This window comes from Balaenoptera musculus, chromosome 8 (genome assembly GCF_009873245.2).
Source record: "Balaenoptera musculus isolate JJ_BM4_2016_0621 chromosome 8, mBalMus1.pri.v3, whole genome shotgun sequence".
Taxonomy (NCBI): domain Eukaryota; kingdom Metazoa; phylum Chordata; class Mammalia; order Artiodactyla; family Balaenopteridae; genus Balaenoptera; species Balaenoptera musculus.
Genome location: NC_045792.1, coordinates 55,363,762 through 55,379,784, shown reverse-complemented (window position 1 = coordinate 55,379,784; position 16,023 = coordinate 55,363,762). Strand labels below are relative to the sequence as shown.

The 16,023-nt window shown below is 35.5% G+C and overlaps 1 protein-coding gene across 3 annotated transcripts in view; it reads left to right on the top strand.

The window, feature by feature from the left end:
- Positions 1–16,023, top strand: part of UVRAG (UV radiation resistance associated) — a 318,745-nt gene that overhangs the window by 137,446 nt on the left and 165,276 nt on the right. For all 3 annotated transcript variants that reach the window (XM_036860728.1, XM_036860729.1, XM_036860730.1), the window contains one exon: positions 2,226–2,331. In XM_036860728.1, coding sequence (XP_036716623.1) covers positions 2,226–2,331 — 106 coding nt within the window. The remainder of the gene's footprint in view (positions 1–2,225; positions 2,332–16,023) is intronic.

Below are 16,023 nucleotides of genomic sequence, written 5' to 3'. Positions count from 1 at the left end.
AATACTTAGATTTCAAGTTTAAATTCTGTGTATCCTCCTGTGCGCCTCACCCCAATCAAGACATGGAACATTTCCATCACCTCAGGTAGTTCCTTAGTTCGCCTTGCTCTCTACCCGTCAGTCCTGCCTCACCCAGGCAGCTAGCCACTCTTGATTTCTGTCACCATAGATTGCTTTTACCTGTTCTTGAACTTTGTTTAAATGGAATCATATAGTATGTACTTTTTCGTTCCTGGCTTTTTTCACTCAGCATAATGTTTTTTTGAGATTCATTCATATTGTTGTGTATTTCAGTGTTGTTTTCCTTTTTATTGCTGAGTAGAATTTCACTGTATGAGTATACCGCAATTTGCTTATTAATTCTCCTGTTTGATGGACGTTTGGATTGTTTTCTATGAACGTTCTTATACATATCTTCTTGTGGACGTGTTTTTGTATTTCTTGAGTAAATGGTAAGGAGTAGAAATACTGGGTCATAGGTTAGATGTATGTATAACTTTACAAGAAACAGTTTTCCAAAGTGATGATACTATTTTATACTTCTATCACCGATGCATGCAAGTTTCAGTTGCTGCACATCCTTGCTAGCATCAGGTGTTGTCATTTTAATTTTAGTTATTTTGACAAGTGTGAAATGCTATCTCATATGATTTTAATTTTCATTACCATGATGACTAAGATTTTGAGCACCTTTTCCTATGCTTATTGACCTTTCTTATATCTTCTTTTGTGAAGTGTTTCACTCTTTTGCCCATTTTTAATTGGGTTGTCTCTTTGTTACTGGTTTGTAAGAGTTCTTTATATACTCCAGGCACAGTACTTTGTCGAATTAATGTTTTACAAATATTTTCTCCCAGTCCATGGACTGCTTTTATATTTTCTTAACAACATCTTTAGATGAAAAGACATTTTTTATTTCGGCAGTGCCTTATTTATCCATTTTTAATTTTAAGGTTAGTGCTTTCTGTGTCTTCTCTAAGAAATCTTTGCCTACCCCAAGGTTGCAAGAGATTCTGTGTTTTCCTCTACAGATTTTATGACTCTAGCTTTTATGTTTACTATGATCTCCTTGAATTAGTTTTTTTTGTGCTGTGAGGTAGGGAATGAGATTCATTCCCTACCTCACAGCAACTGTGTTTATCCACTGTTCCAGCACCATTTGTTTAAAAAACTTTCCTTTTTCCATTAATTTGCCTAGGTTCCTTTGTCCAAAATCAGTTGGCCATATATGTGTAGGTCTGTTTCTATACTCTTTATTCTGTTCCATTGATCTGTTGTTTGATCCTTATGCCAGTACCAGATTGTTTTGATTACGTAGCTTTATAAAAAAGGAAGTCTTGAAATCTGGCAGATTTAAAGATTGGTTTATCTCTTCTAGATTCTTTGTTTTTCTATATAATTTATAGTATCAGCTTCTTAATTTCTACAAAAAGAAGCACACATACACACAAAAACAAAGCCTGTTGGAATTGGGATTGTGACTGTGAAATTATTGACCCATATATAGAAATATAACTGAGTGTTTGTTGATCTTGTATCCTGTGACATTATTAGTTCTAGTAGTTGTTTTGTGGATTCCTAATGATTTTCTACATGAAAATCATGTTACCTGTGAATAAAGACAATTTCACCATTTTTAATATGTACATGTATACAAAATATATAAGCTATACTTGAAGACAAAGAGACAAAAGAAAAACACAAACCCATAATTAAAGCAAAAAAGAAAAATAGTTAATTTTTTCAATGCTCCTTGTTTCAAAGGGGCTGTTGCTTTAATTCAGTCTTCTTAACTTGGGATTATTGTTAATTTTTTTTCTTTATGGATACCCAACAAGTAATAGCCTTCATAGCAGTGGGTTTTTTGGGTGACTTTAGTAATGTAGTTAATTTCTCTGGGCCTCAGTTTCCCATCGGTAAAATGATATAGTTCAATCAGATTATTTTCTAAGGTCTCTTTCAGATTCCTGTGAGTTCTTCATTTTAGCTCTCAATATATCACAGACAGTCAGATGGGTACAGAAAGGGTGTTTTTAGAACATATCGTGACTCTTGTTATTTCCCTGTTGTAAATATGCTAGAGAATTGTGAAATCATCAGTTGAGTTCATTATTAATTCTCTTTATCCTGGAAACTTTGTCCTCATTTTGTTCCATTTATGCCTGTGGCTCTGTGTTGAGTTTATAGTTAACTCACTTAAATTTTTCTACAACTTTTATTTCTAGGCTTCATAGAGCCCAGTGTGCAATTAAACAGACTCAGGTAACTGTTCAGAAAATTGGAAAGGAAATTGAAGAAAAACTAAGACTCACATCTACAAGCAATGAGCTGGTAGGTTTTTATATATTAACCTATTTAAATTCCTTGACTTTAAATATTGTGATCACCGTATTCTTCTTGTATTTATTTCCCTCTTTTTTCCCCCAAAAAACTTCAGGTAGTTTTTTCTTTCTTTTTATTTTTTCCTCTTAATGTTTCACTGAGACTTCTGTTGGCATTTAAATGTTATAAACAAACTTTCCCATCTGCTAATAGTGTAACATACAAAGTGCCTGCCTTTTTATGCTGGTTGAAACTTTAGATTACATACAATTACTTAGAAGATAATCAAAAGATATTTTGTTAATATCTTATAAATGTGAACTCTAGACATGAACTGTAGAGTGAATGAAAAATAGCTGCCAGAAGAAAAAAAATAATAAACTGTAGATACTAATCTGCTTTTAAAAGATGAATATAAAATTATTTGGATTGAATTTAATAGGTTAGTTTATGGACAGTATTCTGTTTTGGGAAAGATTCTTTTAATGAGGTATTTCCAAAGAAATAGAAATTCCAATCCAAATGGACAGATTTAAGATTTTAGTATAATTTTGGGGTTGCTTTATACTCTTCCTAGTGGGGAAAAGAATATTAATCTTGGAATGAAGATTCTATCTTTTTAAGCAGAATAGTGGGTATAACCAATAAATGGAACTTTTCTCAAAATGAAGTCACAGTGCTAATGATAGCTTTTGATGAAATTTGTGCTATAGATAATGATACTTAAAACTCAAATCCTCAAATTAAGTCCGAAGTGAAAAATTTTAAGTATTTGTTTGCACAAACTCGATACCATAGATAGGCAGTATCTTCCAGCTGTCATTCACAACACTATCAGCTTGGCAAAAGGTCTTTATGTCCCCAAACAAAAGTTCCATTATCTATAAGATTTGTCTGAGATAATAATTCAATGGATGAACTATAGAAAGCAACATTGCAATTAACCTATACAGACTTCTCTCTCGTGGAATTTGAAATTAACGGATGATAAAGTATTTAATCTATATAAAACTGCTGACTTTGACCTATAAATGGCAGTGTCATATAGTTCAGTCTAATATGTAAAATGGCTAGTTCGGTACCTGGCACATAGCAGGCATACAAAATATGGTAGCTGCAATAACTATGGTAGTGACACTTTTTATTCATACGACTTTTCACACCTATGGAAAATCTTCCACTTTGGAGACGCTATTAAACCACCTCCTTTTGTAACTTAGGTCCAATAAAGGACCAAACTCCAGGCCACAGATACATTGGAGGAGGAGAAAAAATAGCTAATTTTAATCCTTTCTGTAGTGTACAAAAATACCACATTTTTAGAGCCTTTGGGGAGAAACTGCTAGGTTTTTTCTTATTTTCCTCTCTCAAGGCTGGGAAATTACTTATTTCATTAAGTGACAGCATATGCTTTGTCTCAGTATGGAAAAATGTATGTTTAATCCTATTTTTCTAAAATGTAAGTGGTGACACGCAGAGCAAGGTGATAGAATGTATGAGTTTAAAGAGGTCAGGTTCAGAGGTTCACTGTGTGTTTTTATGTGGCCTAGTCAACATATAAGAAAATCACTGGATTTTTGAACTGAAAGTGAACCTAGAAATCTAGTTTCCTTATAACCTCACTTAAAACCACACTCCCCTCAGTACCTTCTGTCCCCTTCCCTGTTTTGTTTTTCTCCATAGTATTTATTACCCTTTAACATGCTATATACTTCATATATGTATTTTTTTTTTTTTTACTACCAGTTAATTTTTCTAAAACATAGTTTCATCAGATCCTTCCTTTCCTAAAGAGCACATACTGCCTTCCTGCTGTCATTTTTATTCCCTTCACTCACTCTTTTTTTTTTTTTTTTTTAATTTTTATTTATTTATGGCTGTGTTGGGTCTTCGTTTCTGTGCGAGGGCTTTCTCTAGTTGCGGCAAGCGGGGGCCACTCTTCATCGCGGTGTGCGGGCCTCTCACTGTCGCGGCCTCTCCTGTTGCGGAGCACAGGCTCCAGACGCGCAGGCTCAGTAATTATGGCTCACGGGCCCAGTTGCTCCGTGGCATGTGGGATCTTCCCAGACCAGGGCTCGAACCCGTGTCCCCTGCACTCGCAGGCAGACTCTCAACCACTGCACCACCAGGGAAGCCCCCATATATGTATTTTATTTGTCTGTCTCTCTAAACTCTGTGAGGAGAGGGATTTTTGTCTATTTTTTTTTTTTTTTCTCACGGCTGTATTTCCCAGTGTCTAGAAAGTGTTTGACACACAGTAGGAGCTCAATAAATATTTGATGAATTTAAGGATGAATCTAGTGTAATCTCTTTTTAAAAGATCAGGAAAATGAGACCTAAAGAAAGTAAGCAACTTTCCCATGATCACTGACAAATAGAGACAGAAATTTTGGTTTCCTTGTCTCCTTTCAGAGAGTAATACCAGGTACTTGTTTGTTATCTACTGTAAGGTTTACCTGTAGGAAATTAGAAGCCCTTAACGATTATATTTTTTTCTTCATTCCCTTTCCAAATTGGCCCAAGGTCATTATACTTCAACCCAAGCATTTTCAATATATAAGAATTAATTTTAGTCTAAGTGTAAATACAGTCAGAAGGCATATTTGATGTGTAAAGAAATCAGATTACCTTCTAAGATCAAATGTAATTAACTGTATAGAAGAAATTGGGTTCATACTTGATGACTTTTGAAACTTTGACATCTTCTCGTCAATGTCCAACATAATTTTTTGGCATTTAATTATGTTTTTTAGGAAATTTCTGCTGTTGTCATTTTGAGTTTTTGCTTAAATGTTTTGGATTTTGTCAAATTGCCTTTCCTTGTATCTGTTGAGATAATTTTATGGTTTTTTCTTGTATTATGATAGTGAAGTACATTGATTGATTTTTGAATGTTCATCCAACTTAGGATTTCTAGGGAAAGCCCCTCTTGTTCATGATGAATTATTCTTTTTATGTATGTTTCTAGATTCAATGTGCTAAAATTTTGTAAAGGATTTTTGCATCTATATTAAGGTGGAATATTGATCTGAAGTTTTGTTTTCTTGTCATCTTGTTGTTTGGTTTTGTTGGTGTAATGTTGGTCACAACTAGTGAATTGGGAAGTGTTTCCTCTATTTTCTGGAAGAGTAAGTGTAGAATTGGAATTATTTCTTAAAGGTTGGTAGAATTTACCGGTGAAGCCATCTGGGCCTTTGTGGAGTCTTCTTTGTGGGCTTTGAGTTAGGAATTCAATTCTTTAATAGTTGAGGTGTTACTGAAGTTAGCTACTTCTTGAGTAGGCTTTGGTTGCTTGTGCCTTTCAGGGATTTGTGCATTTCATTTAAGAGGTGGTCTTTTTAATTTTAGCTATTGGGTATATAGTGCTTTCTTATTTTGGTTTATAATTGTATTTCTATAATGATAATTTTTCATATCTTTATTGGTTATCTTTTAGGAGGTGTAATTTTAAATATTTTTGCCCATTAGGAAAAGAAAAACTCTATTTAGATTTACAGAAAACTTGTAAAGATAGTTCAGAAAGGTTCCATACACCTTTCATCCAGTTTCCCTTAATGTTAACTTCTTGTATAGCCATGTTACATTTCACATGGTACATACAACTTGGTATATCATCAAACCAAGAAATTAACATTGATACATTACTATTAACTGTGGATTTTATTCAGGTTTCACCAGTGTTTCCACTATGTCATTTTTATTTTACTACAGTTTTAGATTTATAGAATTATTACAAAGATAGTACAGAGAGTTTACCCTGTAAACCCCACAACCCAGTTTCTCCCATTATTAACATCTTACCTTAGTATGGTACATTTGTCATAATTATTGAACCTGTATTGATAAGTCATCATTAACTAAAGTCCATGCTTTATTCAGATTTCCTTAATTTTTACCTAATGTCCCTTTTCTGTTCCAGGATCTCATCCAGGAAACCATACTGCTTTTAGTAGCTAAGCTTCCTTAGACTTTTCTTGGTTGTGAAAATTCCTCAGACTTTGATTTTTTTGATGACTTTGACAGTTTTAAGGATTACTAGGTCAGCTGTTTTATATAATATCCCTTGATTGGGGTTTGTCTGATGTTTTGTTGTGATTAGACTGGATTCTAATGTCTTTTTTTGTTCCAGTATCCAGTCTAGGACACCACACTGGTTTTAGTCATCATGACTTCCTAGGCTTCTCTGATCTTTGACAGTTTTTCATTCTTTCCTATTTTTAAATCACCATGACTAATCACTGTTGATAGTAACCTTGATCACTAGGTTAAGGTGATGTCTCCCAGGTTTATGCACTCTAGAGTTCCCTTTCCCTGCTCAATTTTTCGAAAGCCAGACTCTAAGCCCAGCCTCCACTCCAGAGGAGGGGACTGAAGCTCCACCTCCTGGAGGGGAGACTATCTACACACATTATTTGGGTACTTTGTGAGGAAGATTTGTCCCTTCTTCCACACATTTATTTATTCAGTTGTTTAATTATCAGTATGGATTTGTATCTATTTATTTTATACTTTAGGTTACAATCTGATACGATGTTCTTTATTTCCTTGCTTCAACTGTGGCATTGAGAGCTCTTTCAGGATGGATTCTGTGTCCTTTTGACATGCCCTCATCTCTTTTTTGTTCGTTTGTTTTTTAAAGCAAGTTCTTAATTTCTGGCACTATGTGATCTGGACTCATCAGGTATTTTCCCTGTCTCAGCCCTAGAATCAGCCATTTCTCCTAGGAATCCTGTTTCTTTCATTGAATAATGGAATTTAGAAATAAGATCTGGGCACTGGGTGTGCTTGCTGCTTCTGAGTTGTAAGTGCTTCTAAGCCCTCTCAGTGGACAGAGCTGGTATATACAGGTATCTGTCTTGCTATGTATTAAACTTAACATACATTTATTTATCTATTTTTTGCTGCATTGGCTCTTTGTTGCTGCGCGCGGGCTTGCTCTGGTTGCGGCGAGCGGGGGCTACTCTTCGTTGTGGTGTGTGGGCTTCTCATTGCGGTGGCTTCTCGTTTCGGAGCACAGACTCTAGGCACGCGGGCTCAGTAGTTGCAGCGTGTGGGCTCAGTAGTTGTGGCTCGCGGGCTCTAGAGTGCAGGCTCAGTAGTTGTGGCACACGGGCTTAGCTGCTCCACGGCATGTGGGATCTTCCTGGACCAGGACTCGAACCCGTGTCCCCTGCATTGGCAGGCGGATTCTTAACCACTGCGCCACCAGGGAAGTCCCTTCCCTCATTTTTGAATGAGACTTTTGTCTTCTTATGCTGTGGTTAAAGACTGTGTGGGCATGCACGTGTGTGTGTGTGTGTGTGTGTGCGTGCACGTGCACGCTCACGCATTTCTGGATACAAGTCCTTTTTCTGATATGTGTGTTGGCAGTATTTTCTTCTAGTCTGTGTCTTGCCTTTTTGTGTTCTTAATGATGCTTTCTAAAGAGCAAAAGTTTCAAAGTTTGAAGAAATCCAATGTATTTTTTAAATTTATTTTATGGTTAGGGCTTTTTGTGTTCTTTCTAAGAAATCTATGCCTAACCCAAAGTCACATAAATTTTCTTCTGTGTTTTGTTCTAGAAATTTTATAGTTTTGGACTTTACATTTAGACCTATGATCCATCTCAAGTTTTTTTATAAGTTAAGTGAGGTAACAGACTCCCTTATTATTATAGCTTTGTTGTCTTAAAACCAGATGGGGTAAGTTCTCCAGCTTTGTTCTTTTTAAAAATTCCTGTGGGTTTCTAGGTTCTTTGTATTTACAAGTGAATTTCAGAATAAATTTATCAGTTTCTACCAAAAAAAAAAAAAAGCCTGCTGGAATTTTGATTAGGATTTATAGATCAATTTGTGGAGAATTGCAATCTTAACCATATCGAGTTCTCCAATCCATGAACATGGCATATCTCTCTCTTTTTTTTTAATAAATTTATTTATTTTTATTTATTTATTTTTGGCTGCGTTAGGTCTTTGTTGCTGCACATGGGCTTTCTCTAGCTGCAGAGAGCGGGGGCCACTCTTCATTGTGGTGCGTGGGCTTCTCATTGAGGTGGCTTCTCCCGTTGGGGAGCATGGACTCTAGGCGCGCGGGCTCAGTAGTTGTGGCACGTGGGCTCAGTAGTTGTGGCTCACGGACTTAGCTGCTCCGCGACATGTGGGATCCTCCCGGACCAGGGCTCGCACCCGTGCCCCCTGCATTGGCAGGCAGATTCTTAACCACTGCACCACCACGGAAGTCCCGGCATATGTCTCTTTTATTTTGATTTTTTCTTTAATTCTCTCAATAATATCTCATAGCTTTCACTGTAGAGATTCTGGGCATCTTTTGTTAGTGTTATTCCTAAGTATTTTATGAGAGGTTTTTTTGTTTTGGGCATTATTGCAAATGGGATTGTTTTTGAAATTTTGTTTCTCATTTGTTTCCTGCAAGTATATAAGAATACAGTTCATTTTAATTTAGTAATCTTGCATCTTGCAATCTTGTTATATTAACTTTTAAATTCTAGTAGTTATTTTGTAGATTTCTTGGGATTTTCTATATAAACAATCGTACCTGCAAACTTGGACTGCTTTATGCGCTTTAATTTTTCTGCCTTATTTCAGTAGCTAGGGCATACAGTACAATGTTGAATGAAAGTGATAAACATGGAAATCCTTTACTTGTTCCTGATCATAAGGGGAAATCATTCATCCTTTCTCCATTAAATATAATGTTAGCAATGCCTTTTATTGGCTTTAGGAAGTTCCCTCTTATTCCCAGTTTCTGAATTTTTATCATGAATGGATGTTGAATTTTGTCAAATGCTTTTTCTGCATTTATTGAAATAAATGATCATGGCATTTTCTTCTTGATTCTGTTACTACGGTGAACTACATTGATTTAATTTCAAATGTTTAATTAACATTGCATTTATGGAATAAACTAATGGCTACAATATAGAGTACAATCTTTTTTATACCTTGCTAGATATGATCTGGTAATAATTTAAGAGTTTTTGTGCCTGTATTTATTAGGGATATTGGGAAGCTGTGTTTTAAATTACTTTGTTAGATTGGTATTAGGATTATGGTAGCCTGGTAAAATTCGTTGGGCAGTGTTCCTTTTGCCTTCTCCACCTTGACTAGAAGCGGAAGCCTCCTGGATTTTTAACATTTTCAAATACTCTGCCGAGATTTCATGTCTTTTTATTCATTATGAGAATATTTAACTTTTTTTCACTTAGCATATTTGTAATAGTGACTTTCTTTGATAATTTTAACATCTGGGTCATCTCAGAGTTGGCATATGCTGATTGTCTTTTCCCTAGAGAGTGAATCACATTTTCCTGGTTCTTCGTATATTGGGTAATATTGCATAGTACCCTGGACATTGTGAGTGTAATTTTGTGGAACCTCTGGATTTTGTTGCTTTGTTCCAAAGAATATTGATGTTTTAATTCTAGCAGGTAGTTAACTCGGTTAGGCTCAAACTGTCATGCCTGCCATGGACATTGCCTCAGATTTCAGGTTAGTACGCTCATCCTTAGGCACAGCTGCTCTCTGTTTGCCTCATGCAGGTATGATTTAGGATTCGGAAACTCAGATTGAATTTAAACAGAATTTGGGGTGCCCCATTCTCTGGCTTCCTCCATTCTGGTGGCCTTGATTGCCTAATCTCTTTTCCCTGGTTCCTCCTGCCAGAAAGATAGTTGTCTTTGTGCTGTTGTTTAACCATAGACACCCTCTGGGCAAAGTCACAGAAAAGGGGAATTTCACTCCTTGTGTTGGTTGTTTGCACCAGGTTCTGAGTTTACCCCAAAATCTGCCTGCCATTGATCAATTTTTAGAACCCTCATGTAGTAGCTTTTTGTATTTTATCTAGAGTCTATAGCTGTTATTTATGGAAGGACCAGTTTGATAGGTACTTATTCTCTTACATCAAATGCAGAACTCCTGTATGTTTTATTATTACATATATTTTTGCTTTATCTCTCTAGCTGGACCTGGGTTCTAGGCCTGATATTGCCACTGAGTCTATGAAATTAATGGATTGGATTGAATATTTTCTAAGGAAAATTTTGCCCTTTCTTAGTGGCTGAGCAGGTATAGGTACAATAGAAACAATCTGTAAATGACGTTTTAAAGCAAATTTGTTAACTTACAGGACAACTGCCATAGTTCTAAAACTTTTTTTCAGATTGTTAATTATTTCCATTTTTTGATGGGAAAACTAGTATAGATGAATATGCCCTAAACCACTCAAGACCCCTTTATACTCTAAATATTGTAAAGATCTCAAGGAATTTAGGGTATATCTATTGATAATGCCTAGGTTAATAAAAGACAGATGAATCCTCACATTTACTTCTGCAATCAATCTGTTGTGATATCACAGATCTTATAGACTGGAAAACTCCACTATACAGTTATGAGAAAATGAGAGTGAAAAAGGGAGATAGCAGCTTAGTATTATTATGAAAATATTTTTGATCTCACAGACTGAAATGGTGTTAGGAATCCTCATGGTTTCCTGAACCATGCTTTGATAGCTTTTGCCTAAAAAGCCTTTTTGGCTCCAGCGTAATCTACAAGAAGAAAATTGTTTAATATGTCATTTACAGATTGGTGTGTCATACTGAAAAGAATCTTTAACATTGTCCATCACCGTCTTTGTAAAGATGCATAAAAAGGAGTATGCTTGCAAAGAGATGAATGTATCTGTGATTTTCAGATCACAGACAGTGTTGTTTAAAAACACTAAAATCCAATCAAAAGTGATCCTTTGGAGATGTACATATGACATTAACTATACTTGGAGTAAACAGGTAAGTAGAATGCAGAAACCATTAGAAGATATTATACTTATGGAACATTAAGATCTTTGAGTACTTAGATTCATTTGAAAGGAAGCAGAACCAGATTCCACTTGGTCAGGGTTTGTTTACTCATCAGAAATTAGAGCCAACAATCCTGGTTTTGAATGACTTGATTTATTTCTGTAAATGGGCCAGTTTTTGCACATGGACCATAACACAAACACACTATACACACAACTTCCTGTATTAGTTTAGTATTTAGACTAACTTGTACCCTTAGTTCTTTGATTCTAGTAAACATAACCCAATTTGAGCATGTACCCTGGAATAGAGCAGATTAACCCCCCTACCTATGCATATCCCTGTGTTCTTTGAAGAGTTGTTTTTCTTTTCTGTTTTTTTTCTCTACATAGGTAGAATCTAGTTTACATATCTTGTGGAGAAATTCAAGTTAAGGAAATTGAACACATCTCTTTGTGGAAAAAGATTACTTCCTAAGAATTTGTATATTTTTTCCCTCAGTGATGTAAAAACACTGATCACACTACTGGATTACCAAAGAAACCCAGATTGTTTCCTGATTCCTCTCTCTTTCATGATAAGCAACCTCACTGACTTTTGGTCTTTGTTTTTACAGGGAGTTGGCAGGGCAAAATGGCTTTTGTCTCCACTAGACCCAAGCCCTTAGAAAACAGAAACTGTTTCTCATTTATCTAGAAGCACGTAGTAGGCCCTTCATAAATATTTGATTCATTCAGAAAAAAATTGCTTAGGAATGTTTTATATTTCATAGAGTTTTCCAGTAAAATATAAAAATGATGATTGGAAATAAGCTTTACTGCTGGAATGTCTTTAACAGACGATCATACCACTGTTCAGAATCAGTATTTCAGAGATGAGGAAGAAAGCATTTTGGGTGAGAAACGATAGCTGTAAAGCACTTTCCACACAACTGCCCAAAGTCATTTTCCATGCCCATTGCCTCAACAAGACCATACCATTACTCATCTCACTGAGTACCCATGCTTCCTCATTGTCTGTGAATCAAATAGAGGTGCTGAGTTTTTTCTTTTAAAGTTTTCCACCAGCTCATCCCAGGGCTTAGTAACCTATTCAGTTTACTTAATGAATGGTTTTTTCTCCCCATTAAAATTTTACTTAGTATATGTCTTAGGCAGGAGACTGTTTGGTTAAGATTTTTCTCATGGAAAATGATGGAAAGCATATTATTGACACTATTGATAAAGACTAGGAGAGAAGGGTACATACCTTCATAGTGCAGTAATTGTGTGTGAATGCAAACATGTGCAGGCACATATATGTTCATTGTGGGGGTAGGATTTCAGATTTTATCTGGAGGCAAATTGTGGCAAGGTATTTGGATTAAAAGGGAGTCAGTAAAGTTTAAACCATGGCTTTATCGGTTGAAGTAGGAAATATTTTTATGGAAAGATAAGTTAACAAACTTATTTGGTAAACTTAATTGTATCTTTGGTAGAATGTGTCTCGGATTTGTTTTATTAAATGAACATTCAGTAAAATTGACTTTTTTGAGGTACGGTTCTATCACTTTTTAAAAAATGAACTTTGTGTTTTAGAGTAGTTTTAGGTTCACAGAAAAATTGTGCAGAAAGTACAGAAAGTTCCCCCCCCCCCCCCCCGTTTCTTTTGTTATTAACATCTTAGAGTGACACATTTGTTACTATTGTTGAATAAATATTAATACAATATTATTAACTAAAGTCCGTAGTTTACCTTCGGGTTCACTCTTAGTGTTGTATAGTTCTATGAGTTTTGACAAAGGCACAGTGTCATGTATCCACCATTACAGCGTCATACAGAATAGTTTCACTGGCCTAAAAATCCTCCATGCTTCACCTATTTATACTTTTTTCCCTCCCTCAGAACACCTGGCAACCACTGACCTTTTTATTGTCTCCACAGTTTTGCCTTTTTCAGAATGTAACATAGTTGGAGTCATACAACATGTAGCTTTTTCAGATTGGCTTCTTTTACTTAGCTATATGCATTTAAGGTTCCCTCATGTCTTTTTAATAGCTTTTCATAGCTCATTTCTTTTTATTGCTGAATAATGCTCCATTGTTATTGGATATGCCACAGTTTATCTTTTGACCCATTGAGGCACATTTTGGTTGCTTCCACGTTTTGGCAATTATGAATACAGCTGCTATAGGCATTTATGTGTAGGTTTTTATGTGAACACAAGTTTTCAGCTCATCTGGGTAAATATCTAGGAGCACAATTGCTGGATCATATAGTAAACCTATGTTTAGTTTCGTGAGAAACTGCCAGACCATCCTCTAAAATGGCTATACCATTTTGCATTGCCATCAACAATGAATGAAAGTTCCTGTTGCTCCACATCCTTGCCAACATTTAGTATTGCCATTGTTTTGGATTTAAACTATTCTGATAGGTGTGTAGTGGTATCTAATTGTTTTTCATTGTTTTAATTTATTTTATTTTTTATTTTTTGGCTGTGTTGGGTCTTTGTTGCTGCGCGCGGGCTTTCTCTAGTTGCAGCGAGTGGGAGCTACTCTTCATAGTGGTGCGCAGGCTACTCTTCGTTGCGGTGCATGGGCTTCTCATTGTGGGGGCTTCTCTTGAGGTGGAGCATGGGCTCTAGGTGCGCTGGCTTCAGTAGTTGCAGCACGCAGGCTCAGTGTTGTGGCTCACGGGCTCTAGAGCACAGGCTCTGTAGTTGTGGCTCACGGGCTTAGTTGTTCCATGGCATGTGGAATCTTCCCAGACCAGGGCTTGAACCCGTGTTCCCTGCATTGGCAGGCAGATTCTTAACCTGCGCCACCAGGGAAGCCCCTATCTAATTGTTTTAATTGCAATTCCCTGATGACTTGTGATATTGAGAATCTTTTCATATGCTTATATGCTTATTTTCATATGATTATCTCTGTATCTTCTTTGGTAAGGTGACAGTTCAGATCGTTTGCCCATTTTTTAATTGGGTTGTTTATATTTCTATTGCTGAGTTTTTAGAACTCTTTGCATATTTTGTATTCTATTCTTTATCAGATAAGTGGTTTTCAAATATTTTCTCCCAGTCTGTGGCTTGTCTTTTCATTCTATTAATAGTCATTTTTGCAGAGCAGAAGTCTTAATTTTAATGAAATCCAACTTAACAATTTCTTCTTTCATGGCTCATGTGTTTGGTGTTGTATGTAAAAAGTCATCTCCAAGCCTAAGGTCACCTAGGTTTTCTCCACTGTTATCCTCTAAAAGGTGAATAGTAATTATTATTTCACATTTAGATCTGTGATTGATTTTGAGTTAATTTTTGTGAAAGATATAGGTCTATATCTAAATTTTTTGTTTTGTTTTTATTTGTTTGTATGTGGGTGTCCAGTGGTTCCAGCACCGTTTGGTGAAAAAGACTATCCTTTCTCCATTGAATTGCTTTTATTCCTTTGTCAAAGATTAGTTGACCATATTTGTGTGTTTCTATTTCTGGGCTCTATATTCTGTTCTACTGATTTGTTTGTCTATTCTTTTGCCCATACCACATTGTCCTGATTACTGTAGTTTTATAGTAAGTCTTGACAGAAGATAGTGTCAGTCTTCCAACTTTGTTCTTCTCCAGTATTTTGTTGGTGATTCTGGGTTTTTTGCTTTTCTCTTTTAACTTTAGAATCAGTTTGTTGATATCCACAAAATAATTTGCTGGGATGTCACTGAATCTATAGGTCAAGTTGGGAAAAATTGATATCATAATAGTGTCTTCCTGTCCCTGAACATGGACAATTTCTCCATTTATTTGGGTCTCCTTTGATCTCTTTCATTGGAGTTTTGTAGTTTTCTTCATATAGATCTTCTACATAATTTGTTAGATTTGTACCTAAGTATTTTATTTTTTCATACTAATGTAATTGATGTTGTGTTTTTAATTTCAAATTCCCATTATTCCTTGTTACATAAGAAAGCAGTTGACTTTTGTGTATTAACCCTGTATCATGCAACCTTGCTGTAATCACTTGTTAGTTCCAGGAGGTTTTGGGTTGGTTTTTTGTTTTTCTTTTGTCAATTCTTTGGGATTTTCTACATAGACAATCATATCATCTGTAAACAAAGCTGACTTCATTTATTTCTTTCCCAGTATACGTAGCTTTTATTTCCTTTTCTTGCCTTATTGCATAGCTAGGACTTTCAGTACATGTTTAAGAGAGTGGTGAAAGGGGACATCCTGTGTTGTTCTCCAACATAGGGAGAAAGCGTCTGGTTTTTCACCATTAAGTATTTTGGCAAATATTAGTAGGTTTCTTGGCAAGTATTCTTTACCAAATTGATGAAGTTCTCCTTTATTTCTAGTTGAATGTCACATGCTTTTTCAGCATCCATTGATATGGTTATATTATTTTTTTTTCTTTAGCCTGGTTGATGTGGTGAAATCCATTAATTGATTATTGAAAGTTAAATCTGTCTTGCATACCTGGAATATAGTTCATTTGGCCATGGTGTATAATTCTTCTTATATGTTGATGGATTTGATTTGCTAATATTTTGTTGGGGATTTTGTATCTATGTTTATGACAAATACTGGTCTGTAATTTTCCTTTCTAGTGATGGCTTTGGTTTTGGTGTGAGGATGATGCTGGCCTCATAGAATGAGTTAGGAAGTTCTTCCGTATTTTGGAAGAGATTTTCAAAAACTGGTATAATGTCTTATTTAAATGTTTGGTAAAATTTACCAGTGAAGCCATCTGGATTGGTACTTTCTGTTTTGGAAGGTTATTAATTATTGATTTAATTTCTTATATATATATATATATATATATATATATATATATATGTATAGGCCTATTCAGATTGTCAGTTTCTCCTAGTGTGAGTTTTGGTAGATTGTCTTTCAAGGAATTGATCCATTTCATCTAAGTTACCAAATTTATGGGCAT